This window comes from Meles meles, chromosome 2 (assembly GCF_922984935.1).
Source record: "Meles meles chromosome 2, mMelMel3.1 paternal haplotype, whole genome shotgun sequence".
NCBI lineage: Eukaryota > Metazoa > Chordata > Mammalia > Carnivora > Mustelidae > Meles > Meles meles.
The window spans coordinates 50,431,718-50,453,361 of NC_060067.1; the positions used below are offsets into that span (position 1 = coordinate 50,431,718).

Below are 21,644 nucleotides of genomic sequence, written 5' to 3' on the forward strand. Positions count from 1 at the left end.
AGGGCACCTGAGCGGTGCAGTGGTGGGATTGGGCCCCACGTTGGGTTCCACGCAGAGTCTGCTTGGGATTCTCTGTCTTCCTCTCTCTCCCTCCCCCTGCTCTCTCTCTTTCTCTCTCTCTCTCTGTAAAATAAATAAGTAAATCTTTCAAAAAATAATAGTAGGTACATGGTAGGCATCATATTGGACTATACTTTCAAAAAAAATCACCTACTTCCATTTTAAGCAATTTTTGATGTTGTATATGTCATCTTCTAGTGACTTCCTGGAATTTTGTGAGTTAAAGACCCATCTTCAGTAACATCACGTAAGTAGCTACACTCCACCAACTAATTGAGAGCACAGTCTTGGGTCTTACTACGTTTCATATTTCTTTATATTTCCCTTAGCAGCTAACACTGGACCTTGTATGATTCATCATTTGGAACCAAGACTTTTTATTTTCTAGTCCCTTAGTATTCAATAAAACTAACATTTACCAAATATCTATGCGGGGCCAAGCTAGGTATCTAATTCTTACATTCTCCATGAGGATAGTAGTATCATCTCCATTTTATAGAGACCGGGGAGATTAAGCACCTTAGACCTTTTCAACAAGTCAGGAAGTGTCAGAACCTGGTTCTCCCCCAGGTTGATCTTATTCCAAAGAGAAAGCTCTCTCTCCCTCATTTTCCTTCCTCCTCCTGCCTCTTCTGGGGGTCCAGAAGGCACCCCAAAGCTAGAAAAACCCATATGCTCTTTTCCAGCTAAGTATGCTTCTTGTAATACTTTGTTCTGGACCCCAGAACTTTTATTGGAGGTCCCATGAATGGGACAAAAGTCCATGGGCAAAGTCCTAGCAACCACATCTCTGTTTTCCTTTATTTGTGTGTTGGCACCCACATAGGACTGCCTGATATTACATTGAACTACTAAGTAGCCCCCAGAAAAGCAGAGCACCTATGCAGGGCACCAAACTTTTTCCTTTAAAAGGTTATTACACTGGATCCTTTAAACACTGAAGTCCTCATTACAACAAAGATCAGCATTCTGTTGGGCTTCTCTATACATACAAAACTGAGTAACGGGTCTAGTTTTTATATTGAATTACATATGGAGCAGGGACCTCTCAAAGTTTTCAGAGGTTCTGACTGGCATTCTCATTCTAGGCTATTTATAAGGTTAATTAGATGTTTTTCAAAACTCTATGAACCCCATCTTTTCTCCCTCAACACACTTGCTTTTGTTCTGTTCACATGTGGAGATGTTGGTGATGAATCTGGCCTCTACTCACCCTTAGACTATAAGCACTTTGAGGGCAGGAACATATAAAATCTTAATGTAGGTTTAGTACCTGGCTTGCTACTGGCCCATCTTTTACACCATAGTAGATTCCTATTGATTTACTGGCTCTTAGCAGCTGGTTGCTTGTCCTCATTATCTCGTGTTCTTTGGAAATCTTTTAGCCAAGATTTTTAATTTTAATTTTTAGGACCAGCCTTATTTACCTTTACAAGGTAGGGAGACTGTGCATGGTTAGTATTGGCTAAGCAGAATCCATGCACAGGAGAAGGAAGTACATTCCACACCTTTTGACAAGTCTAAAGTTACTGTCTGAGACTATAAATAACAACAGTAGATATGAATTGGAGAGATAAATTTTTGTGGATAATTTTCCAAGCAATATGGTATTTTCTTTTCAGTGCTGTTGGTTATTGATAATATTTAGAAAAAGAATATATGGATTTCGAGAATATATTTGTTTTTTTTTCTATGTCATCCATTTAATATATTTTAATTTCTTAAAGCTATAGGCATTTCTAGAGTATTTTATGATGCAGACATTCAAAAAAACCTTCAGTGCATATGAATAATGTAGCTTTAAAGTTTTCCTCAGTTATTTGTTTTCCTATGTGGGAAATTACTGAATTTCACATATTTTTGAGTTTTCAAAATTTTGATTTTTCATATTTAGTCCTTGATAATTTTGTCCTTTAAATCCCAAAGAGATGCTTGAGTTGGAAAGTGGAGACATTGTCTGTCACTGGTTCTTTTAAAGAAAGTTCCACTTGGTGGCAATTTACATGGCATCTTTACTCAACATTTGCCCAAACTTACAGTGACTAAGCATTGGCAATAAATCCAAATATCAATTTTTTTTTCCCTTTGCAAAATGTTCTAGATTTTTCTTTTCACATGAATCTTTGATCTTTAAAAATGCCTCCTTACAGATTCCATTGAGGCTCATTTTATGCTCTAACCAGAGCTGTTGTTTCTTCTCCCCTCTATACATGGGCAAGGTACCTTTTGAGAGGGAAGGACAAGCCCTGTTTCCCATGTACATTTGTTATATGAATCGCAGTGTCCGTTCCACGGAATAAAAAGTATAGAACTCGTATGACATATATTTTATTTTAAAAAATTCTAGGAAGATAGGAGAGGCTAGGAGGACTGAGAAATAGTTGGAGTTGAGAAACGTGAGCAATGCAGGACATGGACATTTGTGTAGTACCCACTGCAGACGAGGCGTTCTGCAACACCCCTCACCCCACATCCTCTTCCTGTTGAAGCCCCATGATAAGCCAGTAAGGAGGGTATTAACTCCCATTTTCTAAGTGGAAAAACAAAGTCTCATAGATATTAAGTGGTTCAACTGGTGGTATTGAGGTGGAATATATTTACTGAGGTAGAGTACACTCCAAGTATGTTCATGCTCCTGGTACACTCAGCCGAGTGCATAGCCTCCAGCCAATGTCTTTATTCTGTGTCCATCTGAGTTCTGAATCTGAATTATGTAGCTTGGAACAAAGTACATAATTTGCATACCTAGAAAAGGATCCTGAGTGTGAATTTGGCTTACTGCTCTTTTGGAAAGTGAGTTTCTTTCTTCAGTAGTATTACCTCTGGACCAAATGTCCAAAAAAATAATAAATAAATTGATAAATAAACAATAAAAAAAACAAAGGCATGAAATTTCCAGTCCTATTCAATAATAATCAGTGTGGTTTTGATTTTTTTTAGGTGTGGTGGTGTTGATGGCTATGGGAAGGTCAGAATTAATAATTGCATGGCTACCTCCTCAAATGGTCATAGGCCATCCCTGTTTGCTTTTGTTCTTCTAGGTTCCAGAAAGTGTGAGGTTATCAGCAGAGGCAGTGTATTCTGGCTTTGCATTCTGGGCCATTTACTTTGGAACCTGCCCTATTGAATGATCGCCATTCAGTCAGCCAGAAGGACTGGGTACTTCGGACCTTACTTATAGTTGTCTCAAGACCAGAGCCAAAAGATTCTCAAAGCCTACATTTTTTTTGGAAATACATTCAGTGGAGTTTGTTTATATTTCCAAAATCAGAGGAGATTGTAAAACTACATATTTTAGCCCCACTTTCCAAAAACTTGTACTACAGTGAGTTTTGAATGGCTCTAACTCATGTGATCTTTTCACATTTGATCACACTTCCAAGCCAACACTATAAAACTTATATTGGAAGTTGATTCAGTTATTGGTGTTAAGGGTCAAGGTTATAATCTGTTTGTTGAGTTCTGGTCTAGAGTGAGATAAACACTTCGTCATATACACTTGCTTGGAAACTCATCTGTAGCGTGGGAAACATCTCCATCATATGGTTTACTATGTGGTCTTAAGATATGTCTTAATCTGGCCTTTATTTGTAATTGCCATCTTCAAAAGAAATCTCAATTTCATTTAGGAAGAGAGGTGGCATTATATAAGGGCTTCTTTTTCTCTGAAAGTGCTCTTCCATGATCTGAATCAGATATCCCAAGTTAAGTTTAGAGGTTGGTCTACAAAGAAATATGCATTCTTTTAAATGATATGCTAGATCACATTCAAAGATACTTGTAGTTTGGCTTCTTTTGACCAGAGCAGGGTGCCATGTGTTGGCTGTGTTCCGTTTGAGTCATGCCTTTTTTGAATTTCCCTGGTTGTTTCGACTAGATGTGTGTGGTGTTTTACTTTCCATTAGAACGTGAAGCTATGGTTCCCTTCTGACTTATGGGGTGACTTCTAGATGTCAAAGTAACCTGATGATTGGAAGCAAATGAAAATTTTGGAAGTCAGGCAAGAGGATCTTCAGGTCCCATGCCTCCCCTAGACCAGCTTCTGTCTTTGGAAAAGTTATTTAATCTCTTGAGGCTTCAGTGAGCCAATCCCCTGAATCATCATTCTGGCGGTACTAGGTCCTACAATGAGATATTGTACATAACTACTCCACACAGTGGTTGGTACACAGGAGATATTCACCAAATGAGGGATATCATTTCTTTATTGCTGTCATGCTTTATTGCTGGCACAAGTAGCTCTGAACTATGGTGTTTAAAGGATTAGAGAAGACGCTGTTGTTTGAAAGTTGGAGGAGGATGGGGAAAGCAGGAGTACCTTGCCTCATTTCTCATGCTTCAGACTTGTTTATTACAGTGGCAGGTTACCATGGAAACTTTCGGGATTAAGATGGCATTATTGAGTTAAGCATTCAACGAACACCTCGGGAAAGGAAAGCTATAGCATGTATGTGTGCTGCAAGTAGTTTTCAAGCGAGAGGGTAATTTTGGGGGTGAAGGGGGATGGCAGTTACTGACTTGCTCGTCTTCCAGAAATTCCTGAGCTCTCGCAGAGCTTTGTGATCCCAGGATGAAACTGTGATCTTAACCCTGCGTTTGCCCCTTTGCAGACCATGCCCTACGTCGTCCAGCAATTATAAGCCAGAATTTCAAAATGGGAAGCTGCTCTCTACGTGGCAGGGAGTGTGGCTTTTCAAAATAGATTCTGAAGTCGAAAAGAACTCTGAGTGTTTTTTGAGAAGGGCTGACCTCCTTTCATGCCACTTACTGTGAATTAAAGCTGTGAGGAGAACCAGTTTGGGCATGCGGTGCGGCCCGGAGAGCCGAGAGCCGCTGCTGCCAGGGAACAAGATTTGTGTTTCTAAGGAGATACAACAAAAAGGAGAATGCTTTAAGAGCCAGCGGCTGTCAGAGTGTAAAAGTATCTACGTTCAGAAAGGGAAATAGAAGTTGAATTAAGTAATTTTATACACACGTTACAGGGTGCCCTTCTGCTAGTAATTCTTAAATGCAAAAGCAAATAGTTGTGGCCACAAAGGGCTTAGTACATCTCAGCTGATTTTAGTTCTCAGACTCAAACTGGATCTGGTTGGCACTGACCTGCTCTGTGCATGTGATTTTAAGATGATCTGAGTCTTGTCTGTCATTTGGTTGGGTTGTATTAGTAACAGGGGACAAAGGGTGACATATCCCAGCAGAGGGTTGGGCAGTCACTTGACAATCTATTCGGAATCCACAAGGGGAGGGAAAACTTAGTTGTGACAACTGGGGCAGCAAACAGTGTCTTCGATGCCAGCTGCAGTGCGTTTGCGAATGCAGGGTCCGTTATTAGTGTAGAAGAATGTCCTGAATGGGTTCATTGGATAAAGTCTCATCACAGGGCAGAAATCACAGGGAGAGTGCACCAAAGAAAAATTACAGTACAGCTATATTTACTTAGTGCCTCTGCAATGGGGTTTTATTTTCCACAGTTGGAAGGGGAACCACCTGTCTCAACTGCTGATGTCAGAGAGCTCCCTCGAGACACAGGGCTGTTGGAAAGCACATGATACTGTATATATTTGCTCTTACGTCCATATCTGGCTCAGATTGGGTTTCAGATTTGTGCCCTATTGTGGAGTTCATTGAGCAGTGACTCCGAGGTGCCCTCCCACGTCACCATGTCCTTGTGAATTAAAAAGTCGCTCGTGCAAGCCCCTGTCAGGAGTGTTCCCTCGGCTTGCGATGCAAGTATTTACACTGCAGTAAAATGAATGACATGCGTATCGGGGTTATCAACTATGGATTCAGATTTGAAAGTGAGTATCAAGTGAGTACCAAGTGAGCGTTATCTCTATACCTTGAAGTCAATGTGCTGCTGTGTTTGGGCTTTTGTTTTATTTCTAATGATCAGGAAAAAAATGTGTGTATCAGGTTTAGAGGGTTTATTCGTAGATTGCTGAAGAGGCCAAAAAAAAAAAAAAAAGACAAAAGAAAGAAAGAAAACAGAATAGTACGTGCTTTTTCTTCTTCTTTTTTTCTTTCTTTCTTTCTTTTTTTTTTGTTGGTGGCATGTCAATATGGAGAAATTGTAGAGTGAATGAAATGCCTAATGCCTAATATGGAAAGACTGAATATTAATGACTGTGCATTTCAAGGAACCTATTGCATTATTATTTAATTTTTTTTTTCAAAAACTTGTACAATTGCTGTTCCAGCTCTTGTGCTGGGGGGAGATGAGATCTTTTAAATGGTGTTCCCTAAGGAAATGCAAGGGCCACTGCACTGCACAACTCCAGGGGGCACTGTTTATGTCACAGTGAGGACTCACGTTTGAACTATCCTGCTGACTATATGTCCAATCCCAGAAAATATGATGCTATCAACATTACTCAAACATTACATAAAAATAGAATTGTTACCAACAATTGCAGAGGGCTTGCTATTAGTGAAGTTATTCATTATTTTAATAGTGCCATGCATCTCAATTTGAATATCTTTACCAACTTGGAATTATATGGCTATTACACAAAATAGGTGGAAAACGGAATCTCTGAGAGTGTAAATTACATTCCTAGGCCACATCAAATCAATGTCCTATTAGGGATCAGAACCGGGGTTCTTAATTCCCAACTTTCCCATGACTTGCGCCTTCAGTTAAATTAATATTTGAAATGATGCTTGGTATCTTTTCTCAAATCCTAAAAATAGAGTAAATAGGATGGGCTAAGACCCCTTGGTTCATCTAATCTTTCCCCCAGTGTAGGATTTTCCTCTGAACCATTAAAAGTGTTATATGATTGATATTAATTAGTTTTCTGTAAAGTACTGCACTCCTTAACATGAACTGAACTAGAAATAAATATATTACCATGAATTAAGATTTTATTAGTTGAGAAGAAGAATTGGATGAAGGCACCTATGTGAAATCCTAAGTACAGGCATCAAATTGAATTAATGCCAGCACTGCCTTGAGATTAATTTGAGTACTGAATAAGAAATAGTATACCATAACATAACTGTGTTTACTGAATCATTTTTGGCATCAAAAACTAAAGCTACATTACAGATGCATCAACAGGCTTTCCTCCCTTGGAAGAGAGAGGCTGGTGCATTTTGTAATTAAAGTGGATGTTACCCTCTGAAAAATGCCTCTGGACTCCAGGAAGAAAACTGTTTTCTTGAGAACATTGCATCCCAGTATATATCTCAGAATTTTCATACGTTCTGTTTCCCTGGACTTCTGCATCCTATTAAATTTTATAATATGATCAGCTCTATTTTCTACCCTCCCTCAGTCCAGAGTACTGGGTAGACCTCACTTTATAAATTTGCATCTCATTATTATGTATATGTTTTGGAAAATTGTGGAAAGTGTTGAAGAGATGTATGGGGTTGCCTCAGGGATGTTCTAGAAGGGATTCCTGATTATGTAGGGAGGATGGATTATACAGTACATAATGCAGAGCAGTGCAAGCAGAAGCCTGTAAAGCTCCAGTGATCACTCTTCCCAGCCTGTGATGTGAGGAGTGCCCCCTAGAGTTGTGCACTGCTGTGGCCCTGCTCTCCTCCCCCAGATTCATTCTGAAATTCCCTGATGCTGTAATTCATGAATTTTATTTGCACGTACAATATCACTTACTTGAGGGAAGGTGCAAAACTTGAGACCAGGGACTATCAAACGGGAAGATTCTGTACCTTACATATGTAATTTTGAATTTTCTAGTAGCCACATTAAGAAAGAAGTAAATTTAATTTTAATAGTATCTTTCATTTTCCCCAATACATCCAAAATATCATATTAACATCTAGTCAACATAAATTATTAATGAGATATTTTCCATTTGATTTCTCATGCTAACACTTTGGAAATGCTATGCATAGTTTACAATTATAGCACATCTTAATTTTGACTAGATATATTTCAGGTGCTCAGCAGCCATATGTGGGTGGTGACTACTGGATTGGGCAGCACAGTTAATTTATGTATCAACTTTTTGGCATTTCATTACACAGAAAAATGACTTGCAAGAAAAAAGAATCCTTAAAACCCAAAACAAAGCATAACATATCCTTTATGTCATTTTATCAATTTAAAAAGTGATTATTTGATTGATCACTGGTTTTCAGGAAGAGTATGAATTCTAACACCATTTAGTTGATAGGAGACTTGTGGCAAAATTGACTTGGTATTGAGTTATTTTGCTCTTGTGGCTTTGTTTTCCATTCTTCCCCCATAGATATCATCATTTTACAACACGAAGGGATACTTTGTGGTTCTTCTCACATTTGCAAACCCCTGGTACCTTGTCACTCTCCATGCACCATGTGGATGTCTTATTTCTTAATAGAGAGACTTTTCAGACATTTGGCTCAAATAACTTTTGTGGCCAGCATAATGGAAACAAACACTGTTTTCTGCACTTGCTGCTTCTGGTCTCTTTGGAGGTAGAGCCAGGTCAGGACCAGTATGAGGCTGGTTTTTACTTTCCTCAGGTAAACAGAGAAACCAGCAAACTCTTGGCATCCCTACAGCTGAGGTGGTGATTCTGTGTGTACTCTCATGGAAAGTCAGCTTAATGTAAGACTTCAGAAGAAAGTGCTCTTTCTACTTTGTTTCTAGACTTTTTATTTTATTTTATTTTATTTTATTTTAAGATGAGGAGGCCAGGCAAAGAGCAAACTTAGGCATCTACTATAATGTTGCTTGATGTTAAATTGAGGTCGAAGTATTTGTATGTGAATATAAGATGTCATTATTGAGTACTTATTATATGTCAAGCACTGGTTTCATACATATCTCATTTAACCCTAACACCCACCATGAAAAATAGGTATTTATATTGCCATTTTTACTGGGGAGAATGTGAGGTCAGATATTTTATTTACCTCACTTGGGATCACACAAAAAACTCCTAAGTGGCCAATCAGCACTGACTGACCCCCAAAGTCATGTTCTCAGGAAATGGGACCATGTTTTCAAACCAAGTCAGTGATAACCTTCAATGATGAAATCTGAACCAAGGGCAAAATACTACAGTTTTAGAGTTAGAGGTTTTCTTCACTTGATTTATTTAAGAAGTACATTCAGAGAAGACCTGATTCTATCCCATCTTTTGATAGAAAATATATCTACAAAGCTGAAGGGGCTTTGTCCAAGGGCAGGCAAACACACTTAGACATCAGGCTGCTTGATTCCTCCTCCACTGTGGTTTGTCTATGTAGGTTAATGGTTCTTTTGAGAAGAGAAGTTGAACATTAAGATTTTTTTTTTAACGGAGATGTAGCAATCATTGGAACTTTGTATTATTATAAAAAGACTCCTTTTCTTTCTCCTCTATACATTTTAGACTTTCTATTGAAGGATAATACAAATACTGAAAAAGTACATGTATCCTAGGTGTTCAGCTCTATGAATTCTCACTAACTGAACTTAGCCATGTAACTAGCAGTGACACCAAGAAATAGACCATAACCAACTGTCTGGAGCCCCTTCCCACAGCCCATGTCCCCAGCTCCCAACCATCACCAAAGGCAATGTCTATTCAGACTTTCAGATACGTAAATTAGGGTTATCTGATTCTGTACTTATTTATGCAGAATAGGATAAGGTATGCACTTTTTTTTTTTTTTTTTTGGCATGTCTGGATCCTTTTGCTTCACCTTATGTTTCTGGGGATTTATCTATACTTTGATGTATCACAGAAGTTCATTCATTTTCACCAATGTATTTGGCTATGCTTTTGAAGGATAAGAGCCCCCACAACCTGAATATTGTAAGTGGAATTAATAAGTGTATTGAACATCGATAGTATTTCAGTTGCTTTTTTCCAGAACGTCATCATCCATAGTTTCATTTGATTCAGTCTAAAACAAAGTAAGAAATAATAAATCTAAATAAATAAACAAAAAAGGCAATAAACCTAAATAATAAATCTAAAACACAGCAGCACACGGTTGTGACGCAAGGCTCGTCCCAGCAAACCATTCTGGTCTTGTGTGTTTATGTGCTCGTCAACAGAGGGTAATATCATAGAGAAGACAAAGAGCACAGTCTGCAAATACCCACGGGAGAGCGCAGAGTTGGAGTTCCCACTAAGTAGCTTTGCATGGCTGTGCAGGAGGTTAGGTGTGGCCTATTTTTAGGTGCCCTACGTGGAAGTGGAACCACTAAGATGGAAGGTGGAAAGTTAACACCTTAGGGGCTGTCAGAGATCCTTGCTTTGAAAAGAAGCAGGGAAAGAATCCTTTTCTGATGATCTGCTTGGAACAGAGGTCACCCTGATCTCCTTAAAGCATAATCGAGCTTTGGACCTGTTCAAAGGGAAACTCTTGCAAACTGCCTGTTGGAGATTATTTCCCAGGCACACAAATCAAGCTTTCTCATGTTAGTTTTCTTGTTGTTTCTTTCCATGGGACTTGCAAAGTGAAGTACAGTATGCTGGAGAATTCCGTGTGGACATCCAGCATTGTATGAAGATAGCTCATGGTTTTTCGAGGCTTTGTCCTTCCTGAGGTGTATCATTTACCTGGTCTTACTTTGTTTACTCCCTTGTCACCAGGGATCCCTCTAAATGTTCTATTAGGGAATTTAGTGTGCCTAGTGTGCCTAGGGCTACTCACTCAGCCCTAAAGGAAAATCTCCAGCTGGGAGACATTAGATGGCTCCGAAGCAAGATCTTCCACCTCCCGCTAAGTTCAGTTGCATGTGCAAAGAAAACAGATGACCGGGAGACTTTATTAACTCCCAATGAGACATCAACTACCCTGTGATACAGCCGAGGATTAGTATGTCTGCTAATAATGCCATGATAACATATTTTAGGCATATGACCATTTCTCTCTCCATACCATGCAGTAATACCTCAGGTGATTTCCTTCAAATTAAAAAGGGGTAAGTTTTCCTTTGACTAAATGTAATGAGGTTTTCATTTAAGTGAGGGGAGTGTTCTGGTGTGAGGATGCAGAAGGGTTACTTTAAACTCTTATTTTCTTAGATGCTAGAGACTTTATTCCTCTATACAAAACCCTAAGTTCAGGATCCCTCCTCTCTTGTAAATCCTCTTTCTCCTGGTAACATCTTTTCTTACCTGCTGTAAAACCAAATCACATGTTAGTGTGTTAAATTGCATCTATATACAGGCATAAGCAAATAGTTACTATCCCACTAGTTTCATTTTTATGTGCAGGTAGGGGTCTGGTCTCACATATGACTCGTGCCGCTTAATAGCATTCATGATAAAAAAGATGGAAATTCGCTATTGCTCTGGGTCCACTGTTGGACTTTGTAAGAAACTCAGGTCTGTAGAAACCAGTTTTCTCACACTCAGTATGAGTGAAAGTAGTATATTTCATAAGTTCTCCTGTATTCCTTTCCTGGAATGGTTAGGAAATTAAATATCCATATTGCCAAGGAAGTGATGAAGCTCTACTCTTTCAGAAAAGTTGAGTATGTGACTTTTCTTGCACACGCTTCCTGATTCCAGTACGTTTGTGCAATGAAACATTTGGATTTGCTCCATGCAAACAGGTCTTCCCAAGTTGCCTGTCTTCGTCAAGGCGGACATATCATTGCAGTTGAGATGTGGCAGGAATCTGAGATGTGGTGGAATCTGGCCAGCTTCTTTGACAGATAAGGAAACTGAGGCTCAGAGCCATGAAATGAACTGCCCAAAGCTTAACTGTGGACTAGTGACACACTGAATGAGGGCCAATGTTCTTCTCATCATCCCTTTCCTTCCATTTTGGGCTAAATCAAGATCCAGAAAGTCCCTCTACTTCTCAGAATTGAGCCACCTGTAATCACACTTTTTTTCATTTTGTTTTTTTATTTGAGTATAGCTAAAACACAATGTTACATTAGTTTCAGGTGTACACCATAGTGATTCGACAAGTTTAAATATTATGCTATGCTCATCACACGCATAGCTACCATCTGTCACCATACAAGGCTGTTACAATACCATGGAGTATATTCCTTCTGCTGTGCCTTTTATTCCCGGGACTATAAACCTCATGAACTTGGCCTTGGTTCCAGCCTCATTACCCCTTTTCTCATGAAAATTCTAAATCGTCAAAACAATGATCACCCAAGTGTAGGAAGAGTGATTTGCAGGAAAGGCCCACTAACTGTGAGAACATTAATTCCAAGGAGCTAACGGTAAAGCTCTCATTCCTGTGGAGACAGTAAGCTTTCCCGGGAAAAGAGGATGAGCCAAACTCCCCGGGATATTTGGGGAGTCTAAAATGAACTTCTTGTCCGAGAACAGGGCTGCCACGTGAGAGCAGGCACATAGTGGCTGCCCATTTAGGAACAGACTGAGTCCCAGAAGTTCACTTGCTAGTCACCGGTTTGCAACTTGGAAGGCATTTTCCTCAGCCTGTCCATTTATGTTGTCTCAGGAAGAAGTCATATCTTCAGCAACTCTTCCTTCACCTTCCAGGACGACCCCTTCCAGTTGCCCGGGTGAAAACTCTCTTCCTGAGAAATCTGCTCCGTAGTGGAGTCAAAAATATTTATGATTCTTTTTCTTGGTATGGGCTTCTGATCTCTGTTAGATGCCAGCCAGGAAGAAGAAACAGGTCTAACAGATAGATGCCTTTGTATAAGTAACTGAAATCCCCTTTACCCTACCAAGGATGATTACGTTTTTAAACCAGAAGTTTATGTAACTTAATTGATGAAATTTCAGATTGAGAAAGAAAGTGAAGACGCTAAGGGCATCTGGGCGTCAGAAATCTGGCGCCTCCTGTGAGGCAAACTAATAAGAGTTGAGAGCTCTCCTCACCCTATAGTTCAGGGCTCAGAGAGGCTTTTTCGAGTGCCAAGGAGTAACTTCTCTCAGTTGCTCATGAGGCTTGTCTCCTGAGTGGACTGTCGGTTACACTTGGTGCGATAGACAGAAATGGCTTCCTTTTAAACATGTGATGAATATTTGAGACTTATATTGGATGTCTGGGCCTATTTCTATTTGCCACATTTCCTGTACATTAAGAAGGCATAGATCTAAGCCTCAATCTCTATCTTCCTTTGAAAAAAAAAAGAATAGTTTCATTTAAATTTTGAATATAGAACTTACATGTTTATCACAGAAAATTTAAAAATTACAGGAAGACATTCATACATACACAAAGAAAATTAAAAAGAACTTACAATATCATCAGCCACTGTTAACACCTTGGTACATGTTCTGCTGGTCCTCCTTCCTCTTTTCTTTCTGAGTGTATATATTGATTTGTAAATTGTTGTGATTATAGTTTTTTCAAACATAATTTAAAACCTTAATGTATTTTGAACATTTTCTCATTTTCTATTAAATGTATTTTGTAACAGTTTTTAATATTAGCATTGAATATACATATATATAATGAATATATATATAAAAATGTATGAATGAATATTTCATACACATATTCATTCATATATGAATATATATAAAATACAGCAATATACATATTGTTGTATAATTTATTTAACTAGACGATTACTGTTGGACATTTACCCTGCTTTCAAGTTCTCAGTGATATAAATAATGTAGCTTTGGCTCTCCTTACACCAAAAATCTTTGCACACATGCCCCCTGGTGTGTCCTTAAGATGAATTTCTAGAAGTAGAATTTCTGGGTTTCTGGGCATGCCCATTTTTAACATTTTTGATACATATTGCCTACTTGTCCTCTAGAAAAATTTGTACCCACTTATAATCCTACCAGTAGTATTTGACATCTACTTTTGATTGAGTTTCTAAATGTGGAGGTCATTCTTAGAAATGTTCTTGGTCAAGAAAGTTTTCTCAAAAATCCTGTGTGCCATGGGGCAAGCAAATATAAGGTAAGATTTTATATAAGTCATTATAAAATTTAGCTTAGGCCTTAAGCTAATTGCTTTTTTTAAGATGGGAATTTATTTCCTTTTGACATCCCCACATTTTTAGGGTACATACTCACTCTGCTAGAATTAAATTCAAATATTAAAGCACTGGAAAGATCTACAACAGAAACAAAAGCAAAATCACCAAACCTTTCCAGGGCTTGTCTGATGGGATTAAAAAAAAAGAAGAAAGAAAGAGAAAACAAAACAAAAACAAAAACCACACTTTGCTTATTTAATTCTTCGGTTTTGAGACTACTTGAGAAATACAATTTACTTCCCTAAAATCAAGAAAAGTTAAGCTCATTAGGACCTAAGCTCTAGAAAAAAGTACCAGGGGGAACTGTTTGACTAACAAATTTTTTTCAATTTAGTAATTTACATACCTCAGTTTTCCCTAGCCCTCACTAAGTTCCTTAGGGGATAAAATAATCTTACTGAATGAATTGTTGTGTTAGTGAGGTTAGGTAGCACTTCAAATTTTTAGACAGTGTTACATTTAATAAAATATGTGCTTTATTTTCAGTTTCAGTAAAAAAAATGGTAAATAATCCTATTGAGTATTTCTTGTTTATATAATCAATAACACACTGCATTAGAGATGAATTAACCTGAAACAATTCAGGTAAATGAAAATGTCTGTAGAGGCACAAATATGACAGAATTAAATAAACACAAGCAGATTTTCACCATCCTTTTATTCTCTCGTATCTGTGGACCTAGTAAGCATACTTTTTGCCTACTTTCTATTAGTCCAATTTACTGCAGCTCATATTAATTTTCACTTTTTTTTTTCTAATGTGTTTGGCAAAAGCAGATTTTTGAGGTCTATGTTAAAATACAGGCTGACTCATTTGCATAGAGCTGTTGTGCAGAAGGTTTTATTGGGGATAAAAGATGTGTTGCTGAGGTTGTCTATCACCTTCAGTTTATTTGAAAATAAATAAATAAATGAATGAACTCAAGGAGGCATTAAAGCTGTCCACTGACTTTTTTCTATTTGTTTCCCCAAAGGTGCTTTGTTCACTTTGACAGGATTGTGGCAGTTCTGTGCAAAATAAGACTTGATTTTGAGAGTGTTTATAGGCCAGAGGTCTCTGATACACCCTGCCTTGCCACCAACTTTCGTGCCCTGCATGGCCTTAGCTTTAGAAATGTCCCAGAGGCTCAGAGCGTGTGCTCAGAAACTGACATGGGGTATCAGAATCAATTAGCCCCTCTAGGAATTAAAAGCAAGCAATTGAATGCCTGTTAGCAATGATTAACTTTAAAAATATTAGCAATTCTGGGCAGATCCCTTTCCTTTCTGGAAGAGTGCTCTAGGCAGGCAGCATTCCCAGGAACGTTGTTTTCCAGCTATGTAGAGGCTCTCCTAGATATAAAGTTCTGCAGGGGTCTTTGCTGTGCTTTTGATTTGGGGATGAATATTATTCTTATATATGAAACTTAGTTCTTCCTAGAAGGGTTTTCAGAGATCTATCTGCCCTTTTCAGTTACTACCTAAACCCTTGGCTTAAAAAAAAAAAAAAAAAAAAAAAGTTTTCTCAGTTATAAAATGAGTACCAGATAATCTTTATTGGGTTGTTTTGAGGACCTAAAGTGATTGAAATTTTCTATATAAAATGCTGATCTTATGTCAAGCTCATGTAAGCTCTGCTATAGATGTTTTCTTCTCCAATTTTCTTTCTTTATAAGTTTCAGCCTTAAATTTGTCCTTATATCTCCATTTAAGTTTATAAAAACAAATAGGCAAAGATATTTATACTAGTAGCTCTTTACTTCTGAGTTCTCACCTGTGTGCAATAATGACATCAAAACAAATAGTCTTTGCTGTTGTCTGCTTGGGAGTTTGAGTTTGATTGTGTTTACTTTTTTTTAAAGCGGCAAATATCTGAAATAGAGTGGGAAAAGCCTATAGTTTGGGGACAGCAAAAAAAAGTTGCGTACTTTATCAAATATTTTTGTTATAGAGTGGAATTATTCTCTTGAAGGTGTATTTTCTCTCTTGTTATCAACTGAGGCCAGATCTCTTGGCTTCACCAATGTTGTTGGAGTCTTGGGAAACGTTAACAGAGCTAGTGGGGGGAGGAATTCCATTGGGGATGGAATCTAGGCCCTGTGAAGATATGGAACATTATGGGCACTCAACAGATGTTAATAAATACCTCCTTCTATTGTTGGGACAAAGTGGGGTTGATTTGGGTGTGAATTGTAATGGTTAGTGAAAGGACCTTGTACTTAAAAAGGGTGTGTTTGAAGGAGAAGAGGAATCTGGATATAAAGCAAAGCAGCATTGTTTTTTCATATCAAATTATTCTTTGTTTTTAAGGGCTGTCATCCCCTAAAATTGTCAGTTCCCTTGTGTCCATGTCATATGCCTTCTTGGCAGGCCTTGCATTACATTGCTGTGGACACAGTAAGATTTCAATAGGTCCTTGTTGATTGAAACCAAACATTTGGAAATCTTAGAGGCAGAGTTGACGAAGAGGTATGAGGAGGGCTGCAGAGAGAGGAAGAGAAAAAACAGTCAAGGCAGAGAGAGAATTAAATATAGAAACTGCCTGGGAAGTTAGAAAAGAGCAAGGTTGGTGAGCAACTTAACAATTTATGCTCTCCTGAGAAAAGAAAAAAAAAATGGACAGGAGAGAATTTTTAATCTGAAGAGCTAATTAACCAAATTATAAGACCTCAAAAATATCCCTCTCGTTAGAGTTGTAATTTTGAGACTTAACAAAAAAAAATGGTGGAAGTTACTCTAATTTGTCCCAAGAATCTATTTAAACTTTGAATTGTACAGTAATAGAAACTTGAGGGGAAATGCAATATGCTGTAGTTTATAAATCATTTCAGTATTTTGACTCCTTACTAACCCTCTTTGTGATGGTGAAGCAAAAAAAAAATGTATATAAAACCACCTGTGGTTTCAGTGAATGTGCTGATTTGATTAAGAAAAAGTGGAATTAGGTCGTCAAAAGATGAATAAGAACACTACAACAGCACAATGTGAAGCAGGTTAAAATATCAAAAACAATAATATAAAATATTCCAGTGTAAAGAACTTCTGCAAAATGTGTGAATGCGATTTAAAAAATATATATTTATCAATACCATATGTATAAATTATACATTTTACAAATATATAAATATATTATAAATATATGGATAACGAATGCCTTGTACTCGATGAACACAATTAAAAGTATCAGAGAAAACTCCCCACAGGGATCACCTGACAATAATTAATAAACATCAACTCTTCCTAGTCAAGCGACCAATATGATTTCACAGTTGACTGTGTTGAGGGTTGAGCCAATGACCTTTGCCCTGAATTTTAATAATTTACTGTAGTTTTACATTAAATCGTAATATAATTGGGAAGAAAATTAGTGTTTCTTTGTGGAGAGTGCAGAGTAATGCCACTAATTGCAGGTATAAAAGCCTTCCCGAGGTTATATTTTCCTGTTCTTTCTTGACTTAGAAAATTAAAACTACAGTAATTTTCCGCTATTTGTAAGAGGGAAAAACATGCCAGTGAAATGTATTCGACTAACTGAAAATGTCAAAGCTTTGGGCCATCTTTTTATGTCCAGTAATGACAAACTGTCAATTTCATCACGATTCAGGAATTTACTGACAACTTGTTGCAGATATCAGACTCAAAAAATACCTTCCCCACTTGTGGTCTGAAAAAAGAAACTGATTTTTGTTTGTTTGATTTTCCTTCCTTTCACTTTAATCTTTGAGCAACTTTACATCTAAAATGTGTTACAGCAAATCACCATTTCTTTTTTCTTTAGAAAGAGATGGACAAGAGAGAATGCATTAAATTAACCTTAGTAGAACAGGAGATTAAATTAATAGTGCTTTAAAGTTATTTTTAGATACCTGTGGGATTTTTTTTTTCAGAGAAGTTATTATCAAGGAAAATAATTGAGCTGATTTTAAAAGTATATTAGGTTTAAAATTTTATTAAAAACACATATATTCACAAATCTATGTACCATGTGTGCCTCTCCCTGGAACTGGGAAGGGTTAAATCAGTCCACTGTGGTGTTATGGGAAGTGTTTTTCAGTGATATCTAGTACCTTGAGTTTGTTATGTATTCAATATGTATGTCATCATAAAACAGTGCACCTGCATTGGTCTTCACTGTCTCAGAGTAGAAGCTGAGAAATTAAAAAAAAAAAAAAAATTAAAAAGCTCCAGAAATGAATATTCTTGCTAGTAACATGTCAGTATTTTTCCCTTACTCCACGGACATTCTTGGTCTCAAATGCAAACTGCACAACCCAGGCACTAGGGTTGGAATCCAGTGTTTATTCAAAAAGGCACCCTAAGGCAGCTGGAGTGGAAACGCTACATGTATGAAAAAAAAGGCAGCCGGGAAACTCAGCTGATCTGGGCACAGCAGCAGCAACTGTATTTACTAACACTTGTTTTCTGGGAGCCTATGAGAGAAATGGAAATAATTAGAAAGAACCTGAAAGGGTGGTATTTTGTTCCTTGTTTTCCTTATAAGGAGCAAAGCAAATTGCAGTAACACTTCGGGAGCTGGTATTCCCTACTGCCACGGGGACAGCTGATTCCTGGGAGGGGGACTTTGTTTATACCTTAACAAATACAGCCGGTTTTGTTGATTAAACAGCAAAAAAAAAAAAAAAAAAAAAAAATCCTTTCCCCATTCTCTGCTTTCAAACACTTCCCCCTATTAGAAATGTCTCATAAAAATGCATCATGCGATAAGCTCTTGCTTTAGTCCCAAACGGAGCTAGAGTCCACTGAGGTCTTGGAATTTGAATCCTTAGGGAGTACACGTTTTAGCAAAGAGTATAGTTACTCTGTCATGAAACAGGCAGCTTTGCCACTTGCTTGTTTTGGAAGGAAAATAAATTAAAAAAAGATTGCAGGGGATTTTAGTTATTATATGGCCAGGGCTCCGTTTAGAGTCTGTGGCATTCAAAGCTGGCTTTAGTCACAGCATGATGCTTGAAGCCTCCAAAAGTCCAAGTGCTTCCTTTCTTTCTTCTTTCCGTTTTTTTTTTTTTTTTTTTTTCAAGCGTTACTTCACTGAGGCAGAGGGCTGCCTTTGAGTGACGTCACGAGTTTGAGCAGCAAGCTGCACAGGAGAAGGGAGGCTGGGTGAGTGACAGCCCAGCCTACTTTTTAATAGCTTTGTCATGTGACTGGGGACTGTAGTAAGACAGGTGCCTTCAGTTCACTCTCAGTAAGGGGCTGGTTGCCTGCATGAGTGTGTGCTCTGTGTCACTGTGGATTGGAGTTGAAAAAGCTTGACTGGCGTCATTCAGGAGCTGGATGGCGTGGGACATGTGCAACCAGGACTCTGTATGGAGTGACATCGAGGTGAGCTGGGGCTGGGCTGGGCATTGTAGGACTGGGGCTTCCCTCCCTCTCGATGCACTGATTCCTGTAAGGGGGGAAGGGCTTGGACAAGGAGAGGCGGCAGAAAAGTAGCCTGGGCAGGAGCTTTTGGAAGGGAATCTCAATCTTATCTTAACTCCAATAAGTTTGCTATTTTAAGGTGGCTCTGAGCTCCCTTGAGCAAATCAAAGCTTAGCTGCTGTCACCCGTATCTGTTGCAGTTGGAAACTCTTTCCATGTGCCTTTGGCTCTGTTTCTACTCATATGCAATATTTATGCTCTAAGATATTGATATGAATCAGAAGCTGAAGTCTTTCCAGTGGTGTTTAGTGGCCCGGTTGGAAAAATGCCATTTCTATTTATAATAAGATGAAGATAAAAATATTAAAATGGATGTGCTCAAATATAGTCAGTTTTGACTCTAGTCCGGATTTTTTTTTCCCTCTCTCTCTGTTCATCAGACAGAGAACTCACAAAATCCTAAATAATCCTGCTAGGCTATTTTAGATTGCTTTCCCCACAGCACACAAGACAACGAAACTGATTCCCTTAAAACACCTATATGTGGTTGAAAGATTTGGCCAGCAAATAAAAAATATATCTCTGCCTTACGATGCAAGGTTTTCCATTTGCGTCGGTGGCAGGGAAGCCAATGGTTAAATCTCTCTGTACCACGGAGAGCTGCCTGAAGCCAGAGAGAGGAGTTTATGCAGGGCTGTGTGTGGGGCTGCTCGCTGCTTGTGTAAAAATAGACGGCAATACATCAATTCCACAGTCTCTGCTGGCCACAATTCATACAGGGGGAGAAAAGCAAGCCGTTTCCTCATAATCTCTGGAGCCTACAGTGACTAACAGGGGGACGGAGGACCGCGGCATGTTTGCATTCAGCACAACGGAATGTTCTCGGAAAGTTTGGGCAACTTGGGGAAAGAAGCTAAACTTTCTGTGGACCGCGATGAGATGGAGCCCAATTGCATTGCACGGGGGATTGGAGCTGCAAACAATGACTCTGGCAGAGGGCTGCTAGTGCTTCCTCTGGGTAGCTGGGGGCACGTAGGGTGAGGGGGAGGATCGGCACCACACGTGATTTGATTAAATAAGATGTCCATGTGGTGCAGCGATACACATCTAAAGTGAAAATAATTTGGCGGGGGCCGTCTACGAACGCATTTCTCCTCTCTAGCGAGCCATGCCCTGCGTTCTTAACTCTTTACCAGGATTTGCACATGTGGGCTCGGCTTGCCCTCTCCTGCCTTGGCAGATGGTCCTCACGGATCCTGAATGTCCTACCTTGTCGTGATTTCTTGGTAAGGTAGGAGAGATCTGGATGATTCGTATGTCCTGTCGCTCTTAGGAGTCAGGGCTCCAAGTGGCTTGGAGTTCTGATTGTCTTGGAGGAGCCGAAGTGTCCTGTGGCTGGTTGTCTGGCTGGCAGTGTGGGGCTCAGCTGCTGTAGTTTCATTTTTCCAGCATGTATTATTCCTGATGCTGTTGGGAGTGGATATGGAAATATGGAGGATTTGTTTTAATCACTGGGATTCCTGTAGTCATTTTCAAGGAGGCATCAGAGCCATTTAGAACAGGGGCCCTTTTATGTTTTTCTGAAGGAGGTAAGTTCCCGGGCTGAGCGTCCAGCCGTGGATTGAGTTGTCGGTGGGCTGAGACTGGCCATTCGCCTCTCTTGCACCAGAGGCAGTTAGCTACTAGAAGCTCTGCCTTCGCTGTGGCAGCTCTGGGAATCACCTCGGCCAGTCTAACATATTACGAGCAGCAGGTAGCAGAGGCAGCTTTCATTTTTTGAATCATTAATGTTTGCTGTCATCCTAAAACGTATTATGCCCTTTTGCACATAATGACAGGACAGCACAGTGGTTAATAAAGGCCTATATCACTGTAGCTACTCAGAATCCCCAGTGTTTCACAGTTTAATGAAGGTGATGTACAATAAGGTTACCAAGATTGATAGAGACAATTCACATGACACGCACTCCACTAAGACTTGTCATTCTTTACCGCCCCCCGCCCTGCTCCCTTTTCCCTGTCCTCGCTAATTTTTTTCCCAAGAAGTAAGAATTCTTTTTTCATTAATATAATTAATGTGGCCACGTCCACTCTTTCTTCTCTCTCTCTTTAAAATTTACCATCAATGGCACAAAAACCTCCAAAAGGTTAATGGAGAATTATACTTAATTATGATGATTCATTATCATCAGTGCAGTTAAGCTAATTTATTGTCTGCTCCTTAACTAAGAGAAAAGTCTGTTGGGGTGAAAAAACGTACAATAATTAGCCTTTTGTGTTTAGTGACTGCTTTATCCTCTTAAATCTTATTATAAAATTAAGGCTACGGTTGGGA

General features: G+C 38.8%; 1 protein-coding gene across 7 annotated transcripts in view; it reads left to right on the forward strand.

Moving 5' to 3' along the window:
* Nucleotides 1–21,644, forward strand: part of PPARGC1A (PPARG coactivator 1 alpha) — a 657,227-nt gene that overhangs the window by 539,611 nt on the left and 95,972 nt on the right. Inside the window, exon 1 of one of the 7 annotated variants that reach the window (XM_045993999.1) lies at nucleotides 19,060–19,270. The exons of 3 other annotated variants lie outside the window; for them this stretch is intronic. In XM_045993999.1, coding sequence (XP_045849955.1) covers nucleotides 19,223–19,270 — 48 coding nt within the window. In that variant the 5' untranslated portion in view covers nucleotides 19,060–19,222. Of the gene's footprint in view, nucleotides 1–19,059; nucleotides 19,271–20,409; nucleotides 20,596–21,644 lie in introns of those variants that run through there. 3 more of the 7 variants (XR_006816734.1, XM_045994017.1, XM_045993984.1) reach the window with 3 other exon arrangements.